Source organism: Thalassophryne amazonica, chromosome 7 (assembly GCF_902500255.1).
Source record: "Thalassophryne amazonica chromosome 7, fThaAma1.1, whole genome shotgun sequence".
Classification (NCBI taxonomy): Eukaryota; Metazoa; Chordata; class Actinopteri; order Batrachoidiformes; family Batrachoididae; genus Thalassophryne; species Thalassophryne amazonica.
Window position 1 is genome coordinate 42,201,382 of NC_047109.1, and position 22,300 is coordinate 42,223,681.

The 22,300-nt window shown below is 40.4% G+C and overlaps 1 protein-coding gene across 1 annotated transcript in view; it reads left to right on the forward strand.

Annotated features, from left to right (window-relative positions):
* Positions 1-22,300, forward strand: part of LOC117513832 (glutamate receptor ionotropic, kainate 3) — a 466,610-nt gene that overhangs the window by 294,871 nt on the left and 149,439 nt on the right. The window contains 1 exon segment of the mRNA XM_034174062.1: positions 19,240-19,443. Coding sequence (XP_034029953.1) covers positions 19,240-19,443 — 204 coding nt within the window.

Sequence of the window (22,300 nt, forward strand, 5' to 3'; positions counted from 1 at the left end):
AGACAATGGAACAACGGCGCCACGCCACAGTGTTCTGACAGTGCCGTCACACTCTGCCCTGCTATTAGGTAGTTTTTCTAAAATCCAGCCAGGCTGTTTGTGCTGCACTGGCCACTCCCCCCTCCCCCGCAGAGAGAGAGCCGAGCAGCGCTGCAGCGGAAAAAACGCCGTCAAAGTCTTCACATAAAACGAGCTCATTCTGCTTGTATAGCTCCAGAAATTCATTTATAGGCTCTGTTTTACTGTTGAAAGCCTTCATGTTTCCAAAGTTTGCTCAAATACGGTGTGAGTGAAGAGACTCTTGTTCCCTCACAGAGAAAGAGGAGAGAGAGAGAGAATGAGAATATGTGGGATGAGTCACGTGTGTCATTGTGAAATGACCACATAGTTTACAAGTTATACAGAGAATGTTGCACATATAATGAGTCAGGCTACAGTTCTTAATTTAGGTTTTATGGTTAATTGGTTATGCTAATTACTCATTTGCAGCAATAAAATACCTCTTTTTTCACCATATATTTTATAACATTTATATGTTTCAATGTTGTTTTATGGCAACTCAGCACTTTGATAAAGAAATGCCATTTGAAATAATTATTTTGGTTCTTTATTATAAACTGTTTTATTCTTTATTAGTTTATATTTCAACAGCCAAGGGACATTTGACAATTTGTTGATTTTCAAGCATTTTAAGTTTTCAAATAATGTTCTGTTGTTAAATAAAGTGATGGAAGGAGAGAAAAACTGTTTCCCTGGCACATTTTTAAAAAATTCCCCGCTAATCCGATTAATCGATTGATCGTGTCGAAACCCCATCAGATTCATCGATGATCCAAATAATCGTTTGTTGCAGCCCTAGTTACTAATATCACCCCTTTTGAAGACCTCAGTGTTTCTTGTCTCTCTGACTAACACATAAGAGACCGTCTTAGTCACACTGAAACATAACATAAATCAAGGGTAATAATTTATAAAATGAAAGGCAGCAGTAGGGTGATGTATACACTGCACACACAGAATAATGCACTGTTGTATATTATAGCATTTATATAGAAGAGATAGTACAAGTGAGACATGTTTAATCAAGTGCTAGTTGCAGATGTTCATACGCCATATGCAGAGATAGCTAGCTAGCTAGACAGCTAAGATAGATAGATAGATAGATAGATAGATAGATAGATAGATAGATAGATAGATAGATAGATAGATAGATAGACAGACAGACAGACAGACAGACAGACAGACAGACAGACAGACCCTATATGGACACCCTAGTCCAGTGGACCACCTAACTCCTCAAATATTCAAAAACAATATGTCTGCTTATCACTCCAACAGTATAAAACAATAGTCTATTACTAGCTATTAGATTTTGGGGTCATTTTTAAAAAGTTTGACTGATACTTTTAAGTTAAAATATGATATTAATATAAAACTAACGTGTTCCCCGTGGGTTTCCACAAGCTCTAGATTGCGTAGTGTTTCTAATCGGCAGATGACATTTTTCAAGGGTGGTAATAAATTAAGCAATGTTTCTATAATGAGTTGGAATGGCATGTGAGTCCAGAATGTTCTTAGAACCTTCGACCTCAAGATTTTTTAGGAGAGGAACTCAGCGCTATTATTTCCAGTTAATTATGTAATTTTTTTAATGTTAATTTGCCGTCTTAATTTATTTCTAAATTGTTTAGGTTCTTGTTATCATATACACACTACTGTTGCTATTATTATTGTTGTTATTATTATTATTATTATTATTTCTATTTTTGTCATTTGATTTTTAAGTGGACCACAATAGAAATAAGTGTATTCACGTTCTTGTGTCATCCATGTATTTTTTAACATATTTACAATTATATTATGTACTTACATTGAACTTACTAAATAAAATCATGCACACACTTGCACTTTTAATATAAAGATGATTTACCGCCCCCTGCTGGAATGCTCTGTTAGTTCCAAATGTCATTAGCAATGTTCAGTAATATCCATAGTTTCTCCAAAAATATTAGTCCTATCACCGTTCTGTTTTGGCGCCGTTCACCCTTGACCCAAAATACAAAAGCATGCCAAACAACAAAGGTAAGGGGTGGTGGCCAAGTGGTTAATGTACTTGGTTTTAGTGCGGAAGGTTCCCGGTTCGAATCCCACCCTTACCACATTTCTCCATGTAATGTGGAGTTGCGTCAGGAAGGGCATCTGGCGTAAAACTTGTGCCAATTCAACATGCAGATCCACTTTGGATTTGCTGTGGCGACCCCGAGTACAAAAAACAAGGGAGCAGCCGAAGGGACTTACTTACTTCACACATAGTACGAATGTGGTCAAATTTCACATGAAGTGCGAATGAAGCAGGAACCATATGCAATATGTGTGAAATTGTAGCTGCCTTGTACACCTGTTGCTACAACTATTTATGCACATCAGCGGCTGAAAGACAGAGTGTGCGGTGTGAGATCCCATCGAACCATCTCGCAGCGAGTGTCGGCCAAATTCCAGCTGACACACAAGAACATCTAACACCGCTCGCTTGGCACTTAGAAAAATGTGTGGCCATTCATACTATTAGCACGACAACAGTCAGCAATCACTGTCAAGCAGGATGTGAAATTTGCCGAAGTGCCCCCACGAGTGTGGCTTTGTAAACAGACACAGTGACACGTTGGTATGTGTGCTGAACTGACAGGGGGTGTGCTTGCTGTGTCTGCTTGCTGTTCTCATGTGGACTTACATAAAAATATATATAGCTGTTGCAATGGGCTGTAGCGAGAGCGCGCACATTGACATGCTACCTTAGGTGAAATGGACTGTCAGATCATAATACAACATACTTAGTCACAATGTGTCAAGGGGCCCTTAGCTGTGCTCAGTCCCATGCATGTAGAGCTTTTTTAGTTGTCGTTTTTTTCTGCATTCTGCTGCAAACAGGGCTTTTTAATTTTACACACACAGAGATGGTGGCTTCTGCAAGCTGGTGCATTTATTTTTTACACACTCACAAACAGAAACAGTGACTGCTGCAAGCAGGTGTTTTTATTTTTTACATATACAGAAACAGAGACAGTGGCGGAAGACATCAAAAGCAGTACTCTTTTCACTCATGATAATGGCAACATGACAGTTAACTAAACTGACTAACCAATTGAACTACAAAAGCACAATAAATCAGTATCACTAACAACATTGTTAAACTAACGTGAACCACAATAACAACATTTAAAACCACAAAACCCTGATCTCCCATGGTGCAATACAGCACAATGTCCATTGTTACCTCCGCCAAGGAGGTTATGTTTTCGGTCGAGTTTGTTTGTTTGTTTGTTTGTTTGTCAGCAGGATAACTCAAAACGTTTTGAACGGATTTTGATGAAATCACGATCCGGATCCAGGAATTTTTTTAAAGGATTCTTCACCATTGAGGGATAGAGGGAATTTTGACATTCTAGTTTCTAACTCCACAAAAACAAGGCAGAAAGGCTTGAAAAAAATGAGGGTGTAACATAGTCAAATGTTCTATCAAACAACAAAGTTAGGTGATGATCTGGTGATCCAGAATATGCAAAAATATAAGGAAAATAGAAAATGTGTCAATGTGAGGTGACAAATCAAGCTAGAGATGCACAACTAACATGAAATTGTAGCTGAATCTGTACTAATTCAGTAAGGTGTCATCAGATTTGATGTAGCTTCAAATGTTATGGAGAAAAATCCAGAAGAAACCGCCATTACCGAAAAATCGTTTTTATACAATAACCTTTGAACTAATAAAGATATAAAAGTGATTCCAAATTCTAGTGGTATGTTTTCATGGTCAAGGATGTCAAATATAAAGGAAAGAAAAGTGTATGTATCATAGTTTTGGTTGTAACACTGAATTGTTGAATAGATCACTGTGCCAAGGAGGGAATCTCTTTAAGGTCAGTGACCCTATGGCCTTGTGTAGCACATGCAACACTTAAAAAATTGTTCTATTTCAGAATTTACTGTTATTACCTCCGCCAAGGAGGTTATGTTTTTGGTTGAGTTTGCGTGTTTGTTTGTTTGTTTGTCTGTCTGTTTGTCAGCAGGATAACTCAAAAAGTTTTGAACGGATTTTGATGAAATTTTGTGGAGTGGTTGGAAATGACAAGAGGAACAAATGATTAAATTTTAGTGGTGATCCAGATCACGATCCGGATCCAGGAATTTTTTAAAGGATTCTTCACCATTGCGGGATAGGGGGAATTTTAACATTCTAGTTTCTAACTCCACAAAAACAAGGCAGAAAGGCTTGAAAAAATTAGGGTGTAACATAGTCAAATGTTCTATCAAACAACGTTTGGTGACGATTGGATCTGGATTCCGGATCTGGTGATCCAGAATATGCAGAAATATAGGAAAAATAGAAAATGTGTCAGTGGGAGGTGACAAATTAAGCTAGAGATGTACAACTAACACCAAATTGTAGCTGAATCTGTACTGATTCAGTAAGGTGTCATTAGATTTGATGTAGGTTCAAATGTTATTTAGCTAGATCCAGAAGAAAACCGCCATTACTGAAAAATCGTTTTTATACAATAACTTTTGAACTAATAAAGACATAAAAGTGATTCCAAGTTCTAGTGGTATGTTTTCATGGTCAAGGATGTCAAATATAAAGGAAAGAAAAGTGTACAAGGTCTGTTAGAAAAGTAATGGACCTTTATATTTTTTGCAAAAACCATATGGATTTGAATCACGTGTGATTGCATCAGCCAAGCTTGAACCTTCATGCGCATGCGTGAGTTTTTTCACGCCTGTCGGTTGCGTCATTCGCCTGTGAGCACGCTTTGTGGGAGGAGTGGTCCAGCCCGCTCGGCGGATTTTCATTGTCAGGAAAATGGCCAAGCGACTGCCGCTTTGCTGCATCAAAATTTTTTCAGAAACTGTGAGAGACAGCCAGGTGGAAACCATTCAGAAACTTCAGATGGCTTTCGGTGAAGATCTTATGGGTATCACACAGATTAAGGAGCATTACAACTGGATTAAAGACCGCCCACAGCAGCTGAGGGCACGCCGCGCTTCGAGCGGCCATCGTCAGGCTGAAACGACCAGATCATTTCCAAAGTGAAGGCTGTGTTGATCCGGGACATCGTCTGACTACCAGAGAAATGGCAAGAGAGGTGGACATCGCACTTTTTGGCACATTACACTGTTACAGGAGATTTTGTAATGAAAGATGTGCGGTGGAATTCACGCATCAGGATGGAGCCACTAATGGCGTAGAACAAAAAGCACCTCCGTATTGGAAGTCTCACGGGACATGCCCAGCTCTTCCACCATTCGGAAGATTCAGATGGCTTTGGGTGGCTTTTCAGTAGAGTGAGTATCTGAGAAATTGTCAAACAACTGAGCATGTCACAACATGTCCTGTGAGACCAACACGGAGGTGCTTTCATTCCACGCCATTAGCAGCTCTGTGGCAAATTCCTCCGCTCCTGTTTTCATGACAAAATCTCCTTTAACAGTGGAATGTGCCGGGAAAGTGCTATGTCCACCTTTTCTGCCATTTCTCTGGTAGTCAGACGACATCCCGGATCAACACAGCATTCAGTTTGGAAATGATCTGGTCGCTTCAGCCTGTCGATCGCCGCGGCGCACCCTCCGCCATTGTGCGCCGTCTTTAAACCGGCTGTACCACTCCTTAATCTCTGTGATGCCCATAAAATCGTCCCTGAAAGCCATCTGAATTTTCCGAATGGTGTCCACCTGGCTGTCTCTCACAGTTTCTGGAAAAATTTGATGCAGCGCTGATCCAGCCGTTCAGACATTTTCCTCACAATGAAAATCCGCCGAGGGGGCTGGACCACTCCTCCCACAAAGCGTGCTCACAGGCGAATGAAGCAACCGACAGGCATGAAAAAACTCACGCATGTGCACGAAGGTTCAAGCTTGGCTGATGCAATCACATGTGATTCAAATCCATATAGTTTTTGCAAAAAATAAAAAGGTCTGATACTTTTCTAACAGACCTCGTATGTATCGTAGTTTTGGTTGTAACACTGAATTGTTGAATAGATCACTGTGCCAAGGAAGGAATCTCTTTCGGGTCAGTGACCCTATGGCCTTATGTAGCACATACAACAATTAAAAATAGTTCTATTTCAGAATTTACTGTTATTTATTTAGAGAAGTGTTTCATAAATGTTAAAAAAAATCATATATTTGCAGTTTAGTTGAATAATAAATTGAATTTTGTCTCTTTTTTTTTTGTCTATAAGCACATGCAATATCAATATCAGTGCTCAGATGACAGTAGCTACTGGGAAAGGTGCAAGTTGCAATAAACTGTGATGCCAAGCGCTAAGGATACATGCTATCCAGTCACAGCAGATTAAACATTTTTTTACGACTGAGCAAACATCACTTAGCCGCCGTTAGTTCCCCTCTGGCAGATCCCGAGCAGCCGGGAAAGCAGGCCGACTGGGTGACTGTGAGGCGGAAGCGTAGTTATAAACAGAAGCCCCGTGTACACCGCCAACCCGTTCACATTTCTAACCGTTTTTCCCCACTCGACGACACACCCGCCGAGGATCAAACTCTGGTTATTGGCGACTCTGTTTTGAGAAATGTGAAGTTAGCGACACCAGCAACCATAGTCGATTGTCTTCCGGGGGCCAGAGCAGGCGACATTGAAGGAAATTTGAAACTGCTGGCTAAGGCTAAGCGTAAATTTGGTAAGATTGTAATTCACGTCGGCAGTAATGACACCCGGTTACGCCAATCGGAGTTCACTAAAATTAACATTAAATCGGTGTGTAACTTTGCAAAAACAATGTCGGACTCTGTAGTTTTCTCTGGGCCCCTCCCCAATCGGACCGGGAGTGACATGTTTAGCTGCATGTTCTCCTTGAATTGCTGGCTGTCTGAGTGGTGTCCAAAAAATGAGGTGGGCTTCATAGATAATTGGCAAAGCTTCTGGGGAAAACCTGGTCTTGTTAGGAGAGACGGCATCCATCCCACTTTGGATGGCGCAGCTCTCATTTCTAGAAATCTGGCCAATTTTCTTAAATCCTCCAAACCGTGACTATCCAGGTTTGGGACCAGGAAGCAGAGTTGTAGTCTTACACACCTCTCTGCAGCTTCTCTCCCCCTGCCATCCCCTCATTACCCCATCCCCGTAGAGACGGTGTCTGCTCCCAGACCACCAATAACCAGCAAAAATCTATTTAAGCATAAAAATTCAAAAAGAAAAAATAATATAGCACCTTCAACTGCACCACAGACTAAAACAGTTAAATGTGGTCTATTAAACATTAGGTCTCTCTCTTCTAAGTCCCTGTTGGTAAATGATATAATAATTGATCAACATATTGATTTATTCTGCCTTACAGAAACCTGGTTACAGCAGGATGAATATGTTAGTTTAAATGAGTCAACACCCCCGAGTCACACTAACTGTCAGAATGCTCGTAGCACTGGCCGAGGCGGAGGATTAGCAGCAATCTTCCATTCCAGCTTATTAATTAATAAAAAACCCAGACAGAGCTTTAATTCATTTGAAAGCTTGACTCTTAGTCTTGTCCATCCAAATTGGAAGTCCCAAAAACCAGTTGTATTTGTTATTATCTATCGTCCACCTGGTCGTTACTGTGAGTTTCTCTGTGAATTTTCAGACCTTTTGTCTGACTTAGTGCTTAGCTCAGATAAGATAATTATAGTGGGCAATTTTAACATCCACACAGATGCTGAGAATGACAGTCTCAACACTGCATTTAATCTATTATTAGACTCTATTGGCTTTGCTCAAAATGTAAATGAGTCCACCCACCACTTTAATCATATCTTAGATCTTGTTCTGACTTATGGTATGGAAATAGAAGACTTAACAGTATTCCCTGAAAACTCCCTTCTGTCTGATCATTTCTTAATAACATTTACATTTACTCTGATGGACTACCCAGCAGTGGGGAATAAGTTTCATTACACTAGAAGTCTTTCAGAAAGCGCTGTAACTAGGTTTAAGGATATGATTCCTTCTTTATGTTCTCTAATGCCATATACCAACACAGTGCAGAGTAGCTACCTAAACTCTGTAAGTGAGATAGAGTATCTCATCAATAGTTTTACATCCTCATTGAAGACAACTTTGGATGCTGTAACTCCTCTGAAAAAGAGAGCTTTAAATCAGAAGTGCCTGACTCCAGTGGTATAACTCACAAACTCGTAGCTTAAAGCAGATAACCCGTAAGCTGGAGAGGAAATGGCGTCTCACTAATTTAGAAGATCTTCACTTAGCCTGAAAAAAGAGTCTGTTGCTCTATAAAAAAGCCCTCCGTAAAGCTAGGACATCTTTCTACTCATCACTAATTGAAGAAAATAAGAACAACCCCAGGTTTCTTTTCAGCACTGTAGCCAGGCTGACAAAGAGTCAGAGCTCTATTGAGCTGAGTATTCCATTAACTTTAACTAGTAATGACTTCATGACTTTCTTTGCTAACAAAATTTTAACTATTAGAGAAACAATTACTCATAACCATCCAAAAGACGTATCGTTATCTTTGGCTGCTTTCAGTGATGCCGGTATTTGGTTAGACTCTTTCTCTCCAATTGTTCTGTCTGAGTTATTTTCATTAGTTACTTCATCCAAACCATCAACATGTTTATTAGACCCCATTCCTACCAGGCTGCTCAAGGAAGCCCTACCATTATTTAATGCTTCGATCTTAAATATGATCAATCTATCTTTGTTAGTTGGCTATGTACCACAGGCTTTTAAGGTGGCAGTAATTAAACCATTACTTAAAAAGCCATCACTTGACTCAGCTATCTTAGCTAATTATAGGCCAATCTCCAACCTTCCTTTTCTCTCAAAAATTCTTGAAAGGGTAGTTGTAAAACAGCTAACTGATCATCTGCAGAGGAATGGTCTATTTGAAGAGTTTCAGTCAGGTTTTAGAATTCATCATAGTACAGAAACAGCATTAGTGAAGGTTACAAATGATCTTCTTATGGCCTCAGACAGTGGACTCATCTCTGTGCTTGTTCTGTTAGACCTCAGTGCTGCTTTTGATACTGTTGACCATAAAATTTTATTACAGAGATTAGAGCATGCCATAGGTATTAAAGGCACTGCACTGCGGTGGTTTGATTCATATTTATCTAATAGATTACAATTTGTTCATGTAAATGGGGAATCTTCTTCACAGACTAAGGTTAATTATGGAGTTCCACAAGGTTCTGTGCTAGGACCAATTTTATTCACTTTATACATGCTTCCCTTAGGCAGTATTATTAGACGGTATTGCTTAAATTTTCATTGTTACGCAGATGATACCCAGCTTTATCTATCCATGAAGCCAGAGGACACACACCAATTAGCTAAACTGCAGGATTGTCTTACAGACATAAAGACATGGATGACCTCTAATTTCCTGCTTTTAAACTCAGATAAAACTGAAGTTATTGTACTTGGCCCCACAAATCTTAGAAACATGGTGTCTAACCAGATCCTTACTCTGGATGGCATTACCCTGACCTCTAGTAATACTGTGAGAAATCTTGGAGTCATTTTAGATCAGGATATGTCATTCAAAGCACATATTAAACAAATATGTAGGACTGCTTTTTTGCATTTACGCAATATCTCTAAAATTAGAAAGGTCTTGTCTCAGAGTTTTGCTGAAAAACTAATTCATGCATTTATTTCCTCTAGGCTGGACTATTGTAATTCATTATTATCAGGTTGTCCTAAAAGTTCCCTAAAAAGCCTTCAGTTAATTCAAAATGCTGCAGCTAGAGTACTAGCGGGGACTAGAAGGAGAGAGCATATCTCACCCATATTGGCCTCTCTTCATTGGCTTCCTGTTAATTCTAGAATAGAATTTAAAATTCTTCTTCTTACTTATAATGTTTTGAATAATCAGGTCCCATCTTATCTTAGGGATCTCGTAGTACCATATCACCCCAATAGAGTGCTTCGCTCTCAGACTGCAGGCTTACTTGTAGTTCCTAGGATTTGTAAGAGTAGAATGGGAGGCAGAGCCTTCAGCTTTCAGGCTCCTCTCCTGTGGAACCAGCTCCCAATTCAGATCAGGGAGACAGACACCCTCTCTACTTTTAAGATTAGGCTTAAAACTTTCCTGACCCTGAACCATCCCTTAGTTATGCTGCTATAGACGTAGACTGCTGGGGGGTTCCCATGATGCACTGTTTCTTTCTCTTTTTGCTCTGTATGCACCACTCTGCATTTAATAATTAGTGATCGATCTCTGCTCCCCTCCACAGCATGTCTTTTTCCTGGTTCTCTCCCTCAGCCCCAACCAGTCCCACCAGAAGACTGCCCCTCCCTGAGCCTGGTTCTGCTGGAGGTTTCTTCCTGTTAAAAGGGAGTTTTTCCTTCCCACTGTAGCCAAGTGCTTGCTCACAGGGGGTCGTTTTGACCGTTGGGGTTTTACATAGTTTTTTACATTGTAAGGCAAGGCCATACAATATAAAGCGCCTTGGGGCAACTGTTTGTTGTGATTTGGCGCTATATAAAAAAAAAATTGATTGATTGACTGTTAGACTTTTTTAGGTTCAGTGATTCCACAGAGTGTAGTTATGGCGTCAATGACCCCATGGCCTTGGGGGAGGTTTGCACTCTCCGAGTGCTTCTAGTTTACTGGTGAGCTAAATTTGTGAATTTCTCCAAAAATATTAGTCCTATCAACTTTCCATTTTCAGTGTTCTCCCCGGTTTCTACATGATCAAAGCCATACACACGCGCACACACACAGACACACACACTCTAATGTCAGGGTGCTGCCATGCAAGGTGCTCAGCTGCACACAGGGAGCCACTGGGGGATGAAGGACCTTGCCCACTGGCCCTTAATGATTTTCTAGTCTGCTAGGGGTTTGAACCAAGAATCCTCCGGTCTCAAGACAACTACTTAACCACTCGACATCACCTTCCAATATTCTGGAATTTTTTTTTTTTTTTTTTTTCTGAATATGTTTGAGACATCCTTGGTCTTGACCTTTGACTGATCTGGTCCAAATGTTAACTATCTGAAGACACTCACCCAAGCAATAGTCCTGCCAGGTTCATGAGAATGGTTGCAGCAAAAACAGAGGTAGTACAGTCAAGTATTCCTGAGAATTTTACTAATTTACATGTTTACACAAAGATGTAGACAATCCCTCCCTAAGCTTCACAGTATGTTAGTTATTGATCCTCTGTTGTGTACTTAATATTGCCACTGGATGTTGGGGGTTTATGGAGCCATCAAGGAGGTGCTGATACAGATATCCCCAGTGTGCCATTTGAGGACTGATCTACTATAAAATCCCTCACGATACACACTATCATTACTCTTATACTAGACCGCAAGGCCGTAATTATGAGGTGTATGTCCAAGAAGGAGTCTAATCAGTGTCTATCAAATGCCACCCATGTTAATTCTATCTCAAACAACAGACGCAGAGTATGTCGTAAAAGCAGAAAATCCAACTGTTTGCCAATGTGCCTTTTGGTATAGTTCTTATTTTTTGCAGTTTTGCCCCTTAAAGAATACGAGCAACTTCTGACAATCCTCTTTTCATCATTCCTTTGGAATCATTCGATTAACGTCATGAAACTGCCTAATTTCAAATTGTAGAAGAGCTTTTTTCGCTTTTAACATCATCCCCCGCTCTTGGCAAAATGATATTGCATCAAACTGATTTCAGTGATGCATGAACAAGACGTCTGACAGCTTTATAGTGATAACTTTGTCAAAGAGATTAAGACCCTTAATGTGTTTTCCTGCTTACATTAATTGTTTGCACTCCATTGCCTGTAATGTCTCTGCACAGGCCTTCCTCCCTCCTCTTTGTGTGATGCACGCCCATGCTGCGACTGCAAGCATAGAAATGGTATAAACACTTTCATTTGAGTCCAAACCTAGGGGAATAGCAAGAATTGGAAGGCTAGAAACAGATGGTAATGACTTCTTTCCCCTTAACATGCAAACTTTTTGATCAACATAATTGGGCAACTCAAGCAAAGTTTGTGGGTAAGCACTTTGCTCTCTGAATGCAATGTCATCAACTATTCATAACTTATTACTTATTTAAAAGGACATTCTAATTGTAATGGCCAAAGTACTTTCATGCTTTGATTACAGACAATTAAAGTGCTTTTATCAAACTCATTCATGGGATGATTATCTCAAATTTTACATTTTGTTAAAATTTGCGGAACGATGGGGTGAAATGTTGGTGAATTCTGTGTGAAAAATGAATGTGAAGTAAATAAAACCTCACACAAGCACATATGTTTTAACAACTGTAATAAATAATTGTATATTTCTTGTCAAACTATAACCGTGTTTGTTGTTTTAAAGATTACATTCAAAATTTGTGTTAACAAGCATTGGCTAAAAGCAAAATATTATCAAGAAGCCATACAAGATGAGTTGGTTAAAACGGAAATATCATCATGAACCCATAGAAGATGAGATGAATGCCTCATTTTCACTTTCACAGATATGCACTCTGAAAGCTCCCTGTTATGTCTGGCATGTAGCTTGATGATGTAATTCACCAGTCCAGCACAGTAGCATACTCAAAAAGCCTCCCAGTGATAACATATCAGACAATTTTACAGACTCTACATAATTGAAAGGCATAAACAATGTTGGCCAAAGGTCATAATGGAAGAAAATACATTTTTGAACATGATGAAAATTATACCATAGTTAAAACACGCCCATGACAAATTGCCAGAAATGTCAGTTCACGATGGACAAACTCTCACAGCCTTTAAGAGTTTTCAATCGAAAGACATGGTTTCAAACCATGAGCTTCCAGGATGCATATCTGTGAAAGTGAAAATGGGACTGAACTCCCAAAGGATCTTCTTGTTGATATGGTTCCTACATTAATGGTTTACACTCCAGCTTTGTTGGCAACACCAAAGTTGACAACTAAATTTAAGAAAATGTTACAACCCCAATTCCAATGAAGTTTGTTGGGAAAGTGTAGTGACACGGACCCACAACAGGGGGCGCAAATGAACGGTCAATAGATGAGCCAAAAGGTAACAATTTAATGTTGTGAAACGTGCACAACGAACATACAGACAATCTCAGAATATAATTACAGTCACATTACAAAGGTGACGTGTGGGCAGGCTCGAGGATAGAAGACGTCTGTCCTGAGAAGAGCCGGAACCACACGATTTCCGCCCCCACAGAACCTGGTGAATACTGGAGCCGCCAAGTCCCGAATTCCCAGGTGATCACCGTCCCCGACTGTCGGATCTGGTACTGCTGGCGAAGAACAAAGACAGTCAAGTGTGGGTGTGTGTACACCCAGTAACAACAGCGGTGGGAATGCCACCTCCACCTCTCACTCAACACGTTGCAGTGGTCTCTGATTAAAAGGAGCGCCATCTTGCACAGCCTCCGCAAAAACGACCGGTTCTCCTGCAAACACTCACAATAACAGATTTATAAATCTCACAAAAAGGCTGAGAGTATTACCTCCAATGAAGTATGATATCTTGGCGATGAGGTGGAGATGACGTCTGGTCTTTATGGAGTGCGATGATGAAGAATGTGTGACAGCTGTCAGGAATTAATGAGTGACAGCTGTCACTCCTTGCTGTGTCCGTGGCGGCAGCGCCCTCTCGTGCCTGAAGCCCGCACTTCAGGCAGGGCGCCCTTTGGTGGTGGGCCAGCAGTACATCCTCTTCTGGCAGCCCACACAACAAAGTTGGGATGTTGTGTAAAATGTAAATACAAACAGAATACAATGATTTGAATATCCTCTTCAACCTATAATCAACTGAATACACCACAAAGACAAGATATTTAATGTTCAAACTGATAAACTTTATTGTTTTTTTATGCAAATATTTGCTCATTTTGAAATAGATGCCTGCAACACATTTCAAAAAAGTTGGGACGGGGCAACAAAATACTGGGAAAGTTGATGAATGCTCAAAGAACACCTGTTTGGAAACAGGTGAGTGTCATGATTGGGCATAAAAGGAGCATCCCCAAAAGGCTCAGTCGTTCACAAGCAAAGATGGGGCAAGGATGACCCAAGATGGGGAGAGGATCACGATTTTGTGAACAGCTGTGTGAAAAAAATAGTACAACAGTTTAATAACAATGTTTCTCAGTGTTCAGTTGCAAGGAATTTAAGGATTCCATCATGTACAGTCCATAATATAATCAGAAGATTCTGAGAATCTTGAGAACTTTCTACACGTAAGTAAAACTCCTTTTGAAAACAGGTGCCACAGCTGCCTAGTTTCTTTTTCTTTTTTTTTTCTTTTTTTTTGAGACGTTTCACTTGGTGCCATAGTTGCAGCACACAAAGCGAGAGGTCACCTTCACTGGTTAATCAATTGCTCTCCTTCTCAGCACCATTTGTAAATTATACATCTGGCTCTTGGAGACAATAAAATGCACTACACCCTTTGCATAAATGAACTGTTGTGTTTTGAAATGCACAGTGGGACATGGACGTGTGTCTGACAGAGAAATGGTAACAGGAGCTAAATAAAGGAAACCATTTATGAGCTGTTTAGTGGCCGTCATCTGCAGTCGTCATCAGTTGTTGCTTGGAGGTTGCTGACAGCTGATGGAGGAAACATTGCGGGCATGTTCCATTTCACTGCCACATTCTGTTCCTAATCAAGTTTTTATGCAACTTAAATTATACGCAGTCATGCTTGATATTACAGGGAAAAAAGAGTGTTAGTTACCTGATTATAAAATGAACTGACCTGTGCACCAGCTATATAGGTCATTGCACAGCAGTGTGAGGGAGACATTGGGGTTAGTTTGCTCATAACTGCAAAACATGATTTTATGAATACTCTAATGTGACAACAGCAAACACTGTAAACTTTCAGGTGTTATTCTTCTAAATCAAATTGAATTTGTGCATAAGCTATTTAAGTCAAACATTCAATCTGCTTTGTACATTGACATACAATAAATTAAAGTACACAAGATTAATGCACACAACTGAAAGAAAAACAAACATGCAAGAACAGCATAACAAAAAAGTTCAACCAGCAACTTTAACTGGAGGAATTAAAAGATGTTGATGTAGAAATGAGCCCTACATATCATATATAGGCCCTGAAGCCCATTGATGACTGTCTTTGTATCCAGATTCCCTAGTGTGAAGCAGATGAGCGGCTAGAACTCCCATGAAAGGGATGCCGGTCTGAAGCACGTTACTTCCCCAGCCAAGGCTGGTGTCCATTTACAGCTGGGTGTACTGAGATAATTCAGATTAAGTATCTGGGGTTTGATTCCACACATACCCAGTTCCTTTCTTTGTCGAGTTTGCATGTTGTCCCCTTGTCTGTCCAGAACTCTGGTTTCCTTCCACTATCAAAGCATGCATGTCTGCTCCTTTCTCTGACTCTGACCAAGGCAGCATCTCTAAATCTAGAGATGGTCCCCAGCTGCTGGATTGTGGCTGTCTACTGTTGCTCATGGTTGGATTGTGTGAGGTCTAATTAGGATGGGCTAAATGCAAAGGAGGAATTTCATTGTATGTAGCCAGGCATGTACAATAATCACAAAGGTCTGTCTTCCCCTTCTTCCTTCTTGTACAAGGATGCAGACAGACTGCACGGGTGGCATTCAATCCTAGGTCTACAGTTTGGCAGACTAGCTCGTTACCCACTGAACTATCGTCTCACACTTCACAACTAAAAATTCAGACACGTTATTATGAAATACATTTTGTGGTAAAACTGACAGGCAGGCCCTAAACCATAAGAGTATTTGGCCAGAAATGCCTAAAAAAATGTTTCTCTCATGAATATATTGTGACCCACTGTGTGTGTAAAGCAGCTTTCATCTAATATCATCTAATAACAGTAGCACTGACATAGATTTATCATCACTGGCCATCGACAGACTGCTCAGCACTCCACTGAGCATGATTTCTGTAGAATGGTGTGCCTGAAGTACAGTCTTCAGTGGTTCAAAAAGTAATTCTTAATTCGAACATCTGAAGTTGATGACTAATCTGTCCAGAAGGTTGAATAGACTTCCAAAGTTAGAAAAAAGGTTTGAGCTGTATATAACAGAATTTGTCAATACCACAGGATCCAAATTAGTTTTATAAAAAGAAGAGCTGTTTTAAAGCAAGGAACTGTTATCGTAGACAGTGATGGTAAGTAAAAACTTTCCAAAAGGGTATCAATGATAACCATGGATATTTGACAAACTAGGTTGGCCATGGATCACGAAAACAAGTAGTGCATTTAGCATTCATAACAACCTTCAACAAATTATGCAGGGAAATAAAAACACTCACTCATCTTCAACCACTTATCCGGGATCGGGTTGCAGGGGCAACAGCTCCAGCAGGGGACACCAAACTTCCCTTTCCTGGGCCACATTAACCACCTCTGACTGGGGGATACGGAGGTATCCGCAGGCCAGTGTGGAGATATAATCTCTCCACCTGTTTCTGGGTCTTCCCCAGGGTCTACTCCATGATGGACATGCCTGGAACACTTCCCTAGGGAGGCACCCAGGAGGCACCCTTACTGGATGCCTGAGCCACCTCAGCTGGCTCCTTTCAATGGCAAGGAGCCGGTTCTACTCTGAGCTAAATGGATGGCCGACCTTCTCACCTCATCTCTAAGGGAGGCACCAGCCGCCCTCCTGAAGAAACCCATTTTGGCCGCTGGTACCCACAATCTGTAGTTCTTTTGGTCATGGCCCAACTCTCATGACCATAGATGAGAGTATGGGCGAAGACTGACCAGTAGATCGAGAGCTTCACCTTTTGGCTCAGCTTCCTTTTCATCACAACAGTACGGTAGAGCAAATGCAATACCATCCCTGCTTCACCAATTCTCTAGCCAGTCTCATACTTCATTGTCCCCTCACTCATGAACAAGACCCTGAGGTAGCTGAACTCCTTCACTTGGGGCAAATACTATCATATTCTGATAAATCGCCATGAGTCAGAACCTCTTTGAGACAATCCTAAGGGGTGTTCTAACATGGCTGAGGAAGGCCAAGCTCTGTTATTCTTAACATCCTCACTTCTCTCATTAAAAAAAAAATCCATAAACAAGTGGCAAAACTTTGACAAAGCTTGAAGTCCAGTCGTCCGTACTCGGGTTACCACAGTCTCAAATACGAATTTTGAATTATACCAGTTTGCATTCATTAAATTACAGTATTTATTAGAGTTTATCACTGAAGCTTTACAGTCACTTAAGTAATCATGCAGTTCATAATGGTCAACTTCTAGTTTTTAATGACACTTCACTACACTACCCCCATCGTGGCACTGAATTGGAGTAAGCTGGTACAGAAAATAGATGGATGAGTGGTGGTAGGGCAGCATGATGCCTAAGTGGTTAGCTCTGTCAGGGAGGTGATGGTGTAGTCATTAAGCAGTGGGCTGGAGACCAGAGGATCATCAGTTCAAACCCCTATCTGGCTGTAAAATCACTAAGAGCCCTTGGACAAGGTCCTTAATCCCCAAGTTGCTCCAAGTGTGTAGTGAGCACCTTGCATGGCAGCACCCTGACATCGGTGTGTGAGTGTGTGTGAATTTTAAAGCATTTTGAGCTTCTGATATAGATGGAAAAGCAGTATTTAAATGGAGTCCAGTCCTCTGTTGCCTCACAGCAAGACAGTCAGCGGATTGCTTCTCACCTCGTCCTTCCTGTGTGGAGTTTGCATGTTCTCCCCATGGTTGCATGGGTTCCCTCCAGGTCATCTGGCTTCCTTCCACTTCCAAATAGACTGGCATTCTGTCCATGCTGTACCCCACCTCAAGCCCTATGTATGTTGGGACAGGCTCCAGCCTCTCTCTGTGACCCTTGATTGGAGTAAGCAGGTATAGAAAATGGATGGATGGTGCTGTGTAGATTTAAGCTGGATTCTTTTCTAGTATCTTGTTTGTCTATGGTAATAGTTGGCAACAGCAAAGTAAGGAATCCAGAGAACAGGAAACACAAAACAAGTTGAGCAGAATGTATTGGAATGAGAACATTTTCGAGAACATCACTGCCCCAATAAATAACATATGGTTATGCAAAGAGGGCAAGCCAGTGCTGTGGCAAGATAAAGGCCCTCAAACAGGTGTGGACATTATCTGACTAGAAAAAAATCTGGATCACTATGTCAAGGGTTCCATTTTGCCAGAATTATCTTTTAGTCTCAGTGAGTGCCACTGAGAACAGAGCTCAAAGTATTGCATTAAAATATTAGGGTGATTCTTTAACTACGGGCACTATTGGCCTTGTAAATGTAATTTCCACCACACCATTGCCTTACAATATAAAGCTCCTTGGGACAACTGTCTGTTGTGATTTGGCGCTATATACATGTGCTCTGATGTCACTGTTTATCTCCATAGAAACTACCCAAACAATCTTTCATACAAACTGTTTAAAGGGACATTACAGTGTTGTGGTGGAAATTACGGCAATAGTGTGGGACAACTACATTTTGTTTAAAAAATCACAACCGTTGTATGACATTGAATACCCCAATTATGTTTTGATTATTTTACTGATATTTTATTCAGAGATATTTTAAAACATTAGAAAAAATGTTTCTTTACCATTCATTTTTATCATTGAAGATCAAAAGTCTGGGTGTGGGACAAGCACAAAACGGCAATATTTGCATATAATGATGCTGAAAAAAGGTGAAAAAGTCATCATAGACTACTAGAACAAATTTCTTAACACACTTTCATTGTAAAGATAACTATAAAAGTGTGAAATTTCCCCTTTTTTCTGTTTTTCATACAATATGATCAAAGGACATAATAAGTGCCCGTAGTCTAAGAATCACCCATTAATGAGGTTATCCATGAAGTTCGCCTGTGCAGAGACTGACTCAAGAACCTCAAAATGTTATATTTTAAAGCTACCGTCAGCCAGATTTGATGAATTGGTGACATAATTGTATAGATAATCAGTGTACAGGAGAATGATAATCCACATTTTTAAAATGAAGGATCACAAAACACTGAAGTGATGGGAATATCGAGAAATGGAAGAAATGTCAACATCCCAAGGCAAAATGATCTCAATTCTCGTCGGCAAGAGGAAGAAGCATTCAGAAATTACAATATTTTACACTCTCACTTGCCTCACACTGAACTTAAATCTGCTGTCACTGCTCATTAAATGCAACAGCGACCCTTCATCTCATATCACATTGCTTCAATTAGGTACATGTGCTGAAAGAAATTGAAAATGCTGACCTCACTGCTTCTTTTTATTTGATCTTTTCGGTCTGTGCAGGAGGAACCATATGTCATGCTTAAGAAGTCTGACAAGGCGCTGGTTGGGAATGACCGCTTCGAAGGCTTCTGCATTGACTTGCTCAAAGAGCTTGCCAACATCCTGGGCTTCACGTATGAGATCCGTTTGGTGCCTGATGGGAAATACGGCTCTCAGGATGACAAGGGCCAGTGGAACGGCATTGTCAGAGAACTTATAGAACATGTAAGTTATACTATTATGTTAAAAACAAACAAAAACAATCAAATCAAAATTGCTCTGCTTTGTGTTTGTAATAGGTGATTTCTTCTACCATATCTTAAAAACTTGGATTTGAACATATTGACAGTATTAAGAGTCTCATTATTATGTAGCAGTAAGGTGTGCAATTATTCATTCTTATTAGATCCAGGCCCCTAACTACAACAAAAATATAAACGCAACACTTTTGGTTTTGCTCCCATTTTGTATGAGATGAACTCAAAGATCTAAAACTTTTTCCACATACACAATATCACCATTTCCCTCAAATATTGTTCACAAACCAGTCTAAATCTGTGATAGTGAGCACTTCTCCTTTGCTGAGATAATCCATCCCACCTCACAGGTGTGCCATATCAAGATGCTGATTAGACACCATGATTAGTGCACAGGTGTGCCTTAGACTGCCCACAATAAAAGGCCACTCTGAAAGGTGCAGTTTTGTTTTATTGGGGGGGGATACCAGTCAGTATCTGGTGTGACCACCATTTGCCTCATGCAGTGCAACACATCTCCTTTGCATCATCCATGAAGAGAACACTTCTCCAATGTGCCAAACGCCAGCGAATGTGAGCATTTGCCCACTCAAGGCGGTTACGATGACGAACTGGAGTCAGGTTGAGACCCCGATGAGGACGATGAGCATGCAGATGAGCTTCTCTGAGATGGTTTCTGACAGTTTGTGCAGAAATTCTTTGGTTATGCAAACCGATTGTTTCAGCAGCTGTCCGAGTGGCTGGTCTCAGACGATCTTGGAGGTGAACATGCTGGATGTGGAGGTCCTGGGCTGGTGTGGTTACACGTGGTCTGCGGTTGTGAGGCTGGTTGGATGTACTGCCAAATTCTCTGAAACGCCTTCGGAGACAGCTTATGGTAGAGAAATGAACATTCAATACACGAGCAACAGCTCTGGTTGACATTCCTGCTGTCAGCATGCCAATTGCACGCTCCCTCAAATCTTGCGACATCTGTGGCATTGTGCTGTGTGATAAAACTGCACCTTTCAGAGTGGCCTTTTATTGTGGACAGTCTAAGGCACACCTGTGCACTAATCCTGGTGTCTAATCAGCATCTTGATATGGCACACCTGTGAGGTGGGATGGATTATCTCAGCAAAGGAGAAGTGCTCACTATCACAGATTTAGACTGGTTTGTGAACAATATTTGAGGGAAATGGTGATATTGTGTATGTGGAAAAAGTTTTAGATCTTTGAGTTCATCTCATACAAAATGGGAGCAAAACCAAAAGTGTTGCGTTTATATTTTTGTTGAGTATATTTGAGTATTGACGCTATTATTGCCACCATATATTTAATGAGTGCAAATAGCAAATATTCATAGTAAGTGCAGTTTTTCATGAGTACAATTCCAAATAAGAAAAAGCTGGGTCAATATGGAATGTGAAAAGAAAAAAAAAGTGATCCTTACATTTACTTTGACTTCACTTTCATTGTAGACAGTATGAATCCAAGATACTTCATGTTTTATGTGGTCACGCTCGTTTCATTTGTTAATATGCATCCATTCCTGCATTGAGGGCAATATATTCTAAATATAAGAATTAAATCAACACTTTAACAGCCAGTTTTCTTGAAAGAAGTCAAAGGATGAAAACATTTCCAAGTCACTCAATATTAATTTAATTAGCTTATAATGCGCCAAATCACAGCAGAAGCCATCTCAAGGCACCTTACATAAAACAAGTCAACATAAAATTGAATAAATAATTAAAAATGAATAAAAAAAATTCAAATACATAAATAAAAACAGAAGTAAAAGAATAAAACAAATAAAAATAAAAAACTATCCATAAGAAAGAGAATAAAAATAGGTTTTGAGTCTTGACTTAAAAATGTCCACGGACTCAGACTGCCTCACGGTCGCAGGAAGACTGTTCCACAGGGTGGGTGCACGATATGAAAAGGCTCCTTGACCTGCTGACTTCTTCACCCTGGGAACACAGAGAAGTCCCGCATCCTGCGACCGCAAAGCCCGGGCCGGCACATAGAGTTCCACCAGATCAGCCAAATAAGATGGCGCCAGTCCATGAACAACCTTATAAGTCAATAGCAAAACCTTAAAATCTGCTCTCACAGAGACAGGGAGTCAGTGCAAAGATGCCAAAATGGGTGTGATATGTTCAGACCTTCTGCTGCGTGTCAGAAGTCTGGCGGCAGCATTCTGAACCAGCTGAAGACCCCTAATGCTGGACTGTGGTAACCCTGAAAATAGAACATTACAATAATCTAGTCTAGAAGAAACAAAAGCATAAATCATGAAAGCATGAATATGTCTTGGACATAATTTATGTCATTCATTAAAAAATACAAACAGTATCGTAATGTGTGGTAAATCTATGTCTCAGGTAGGCACTTTTAAAAATGTCAATGATCAAGCTGGAAGGAGAGTAGTGACAGAAGCCGGCAAGACACCCATGACAGCTCTGAAAGAAATACAGGCTTCTGTGGATGTGAGTGGATAAACTGGGAATCGTGCAATAGTTGCCTGTTGCATTCCCATTCACCGCTTCATTTCAGAGTGCATAATAGAAGGACTGTAAAACAGGAAAACAGATCCAGTCGAAGCTCGGTTTTGCCATGTGCCTTTTTGCAAATTGCAGCTGAAATTTCACATATTCTTTTTTTAAAAATCCTCCTCTATATCACTTCACCATGAAGGTGTATAACTGGGGATGCAACTGACAAAACTATGCATAGTTTCTCCAACCACAACCATAGAAGCCTGTAACTCCCTCAGAGTTGTCATGGGTGTCTTGGTGATTTCCTTCACTATGGTCAGTGAATTTTTGAGAACTACCTAC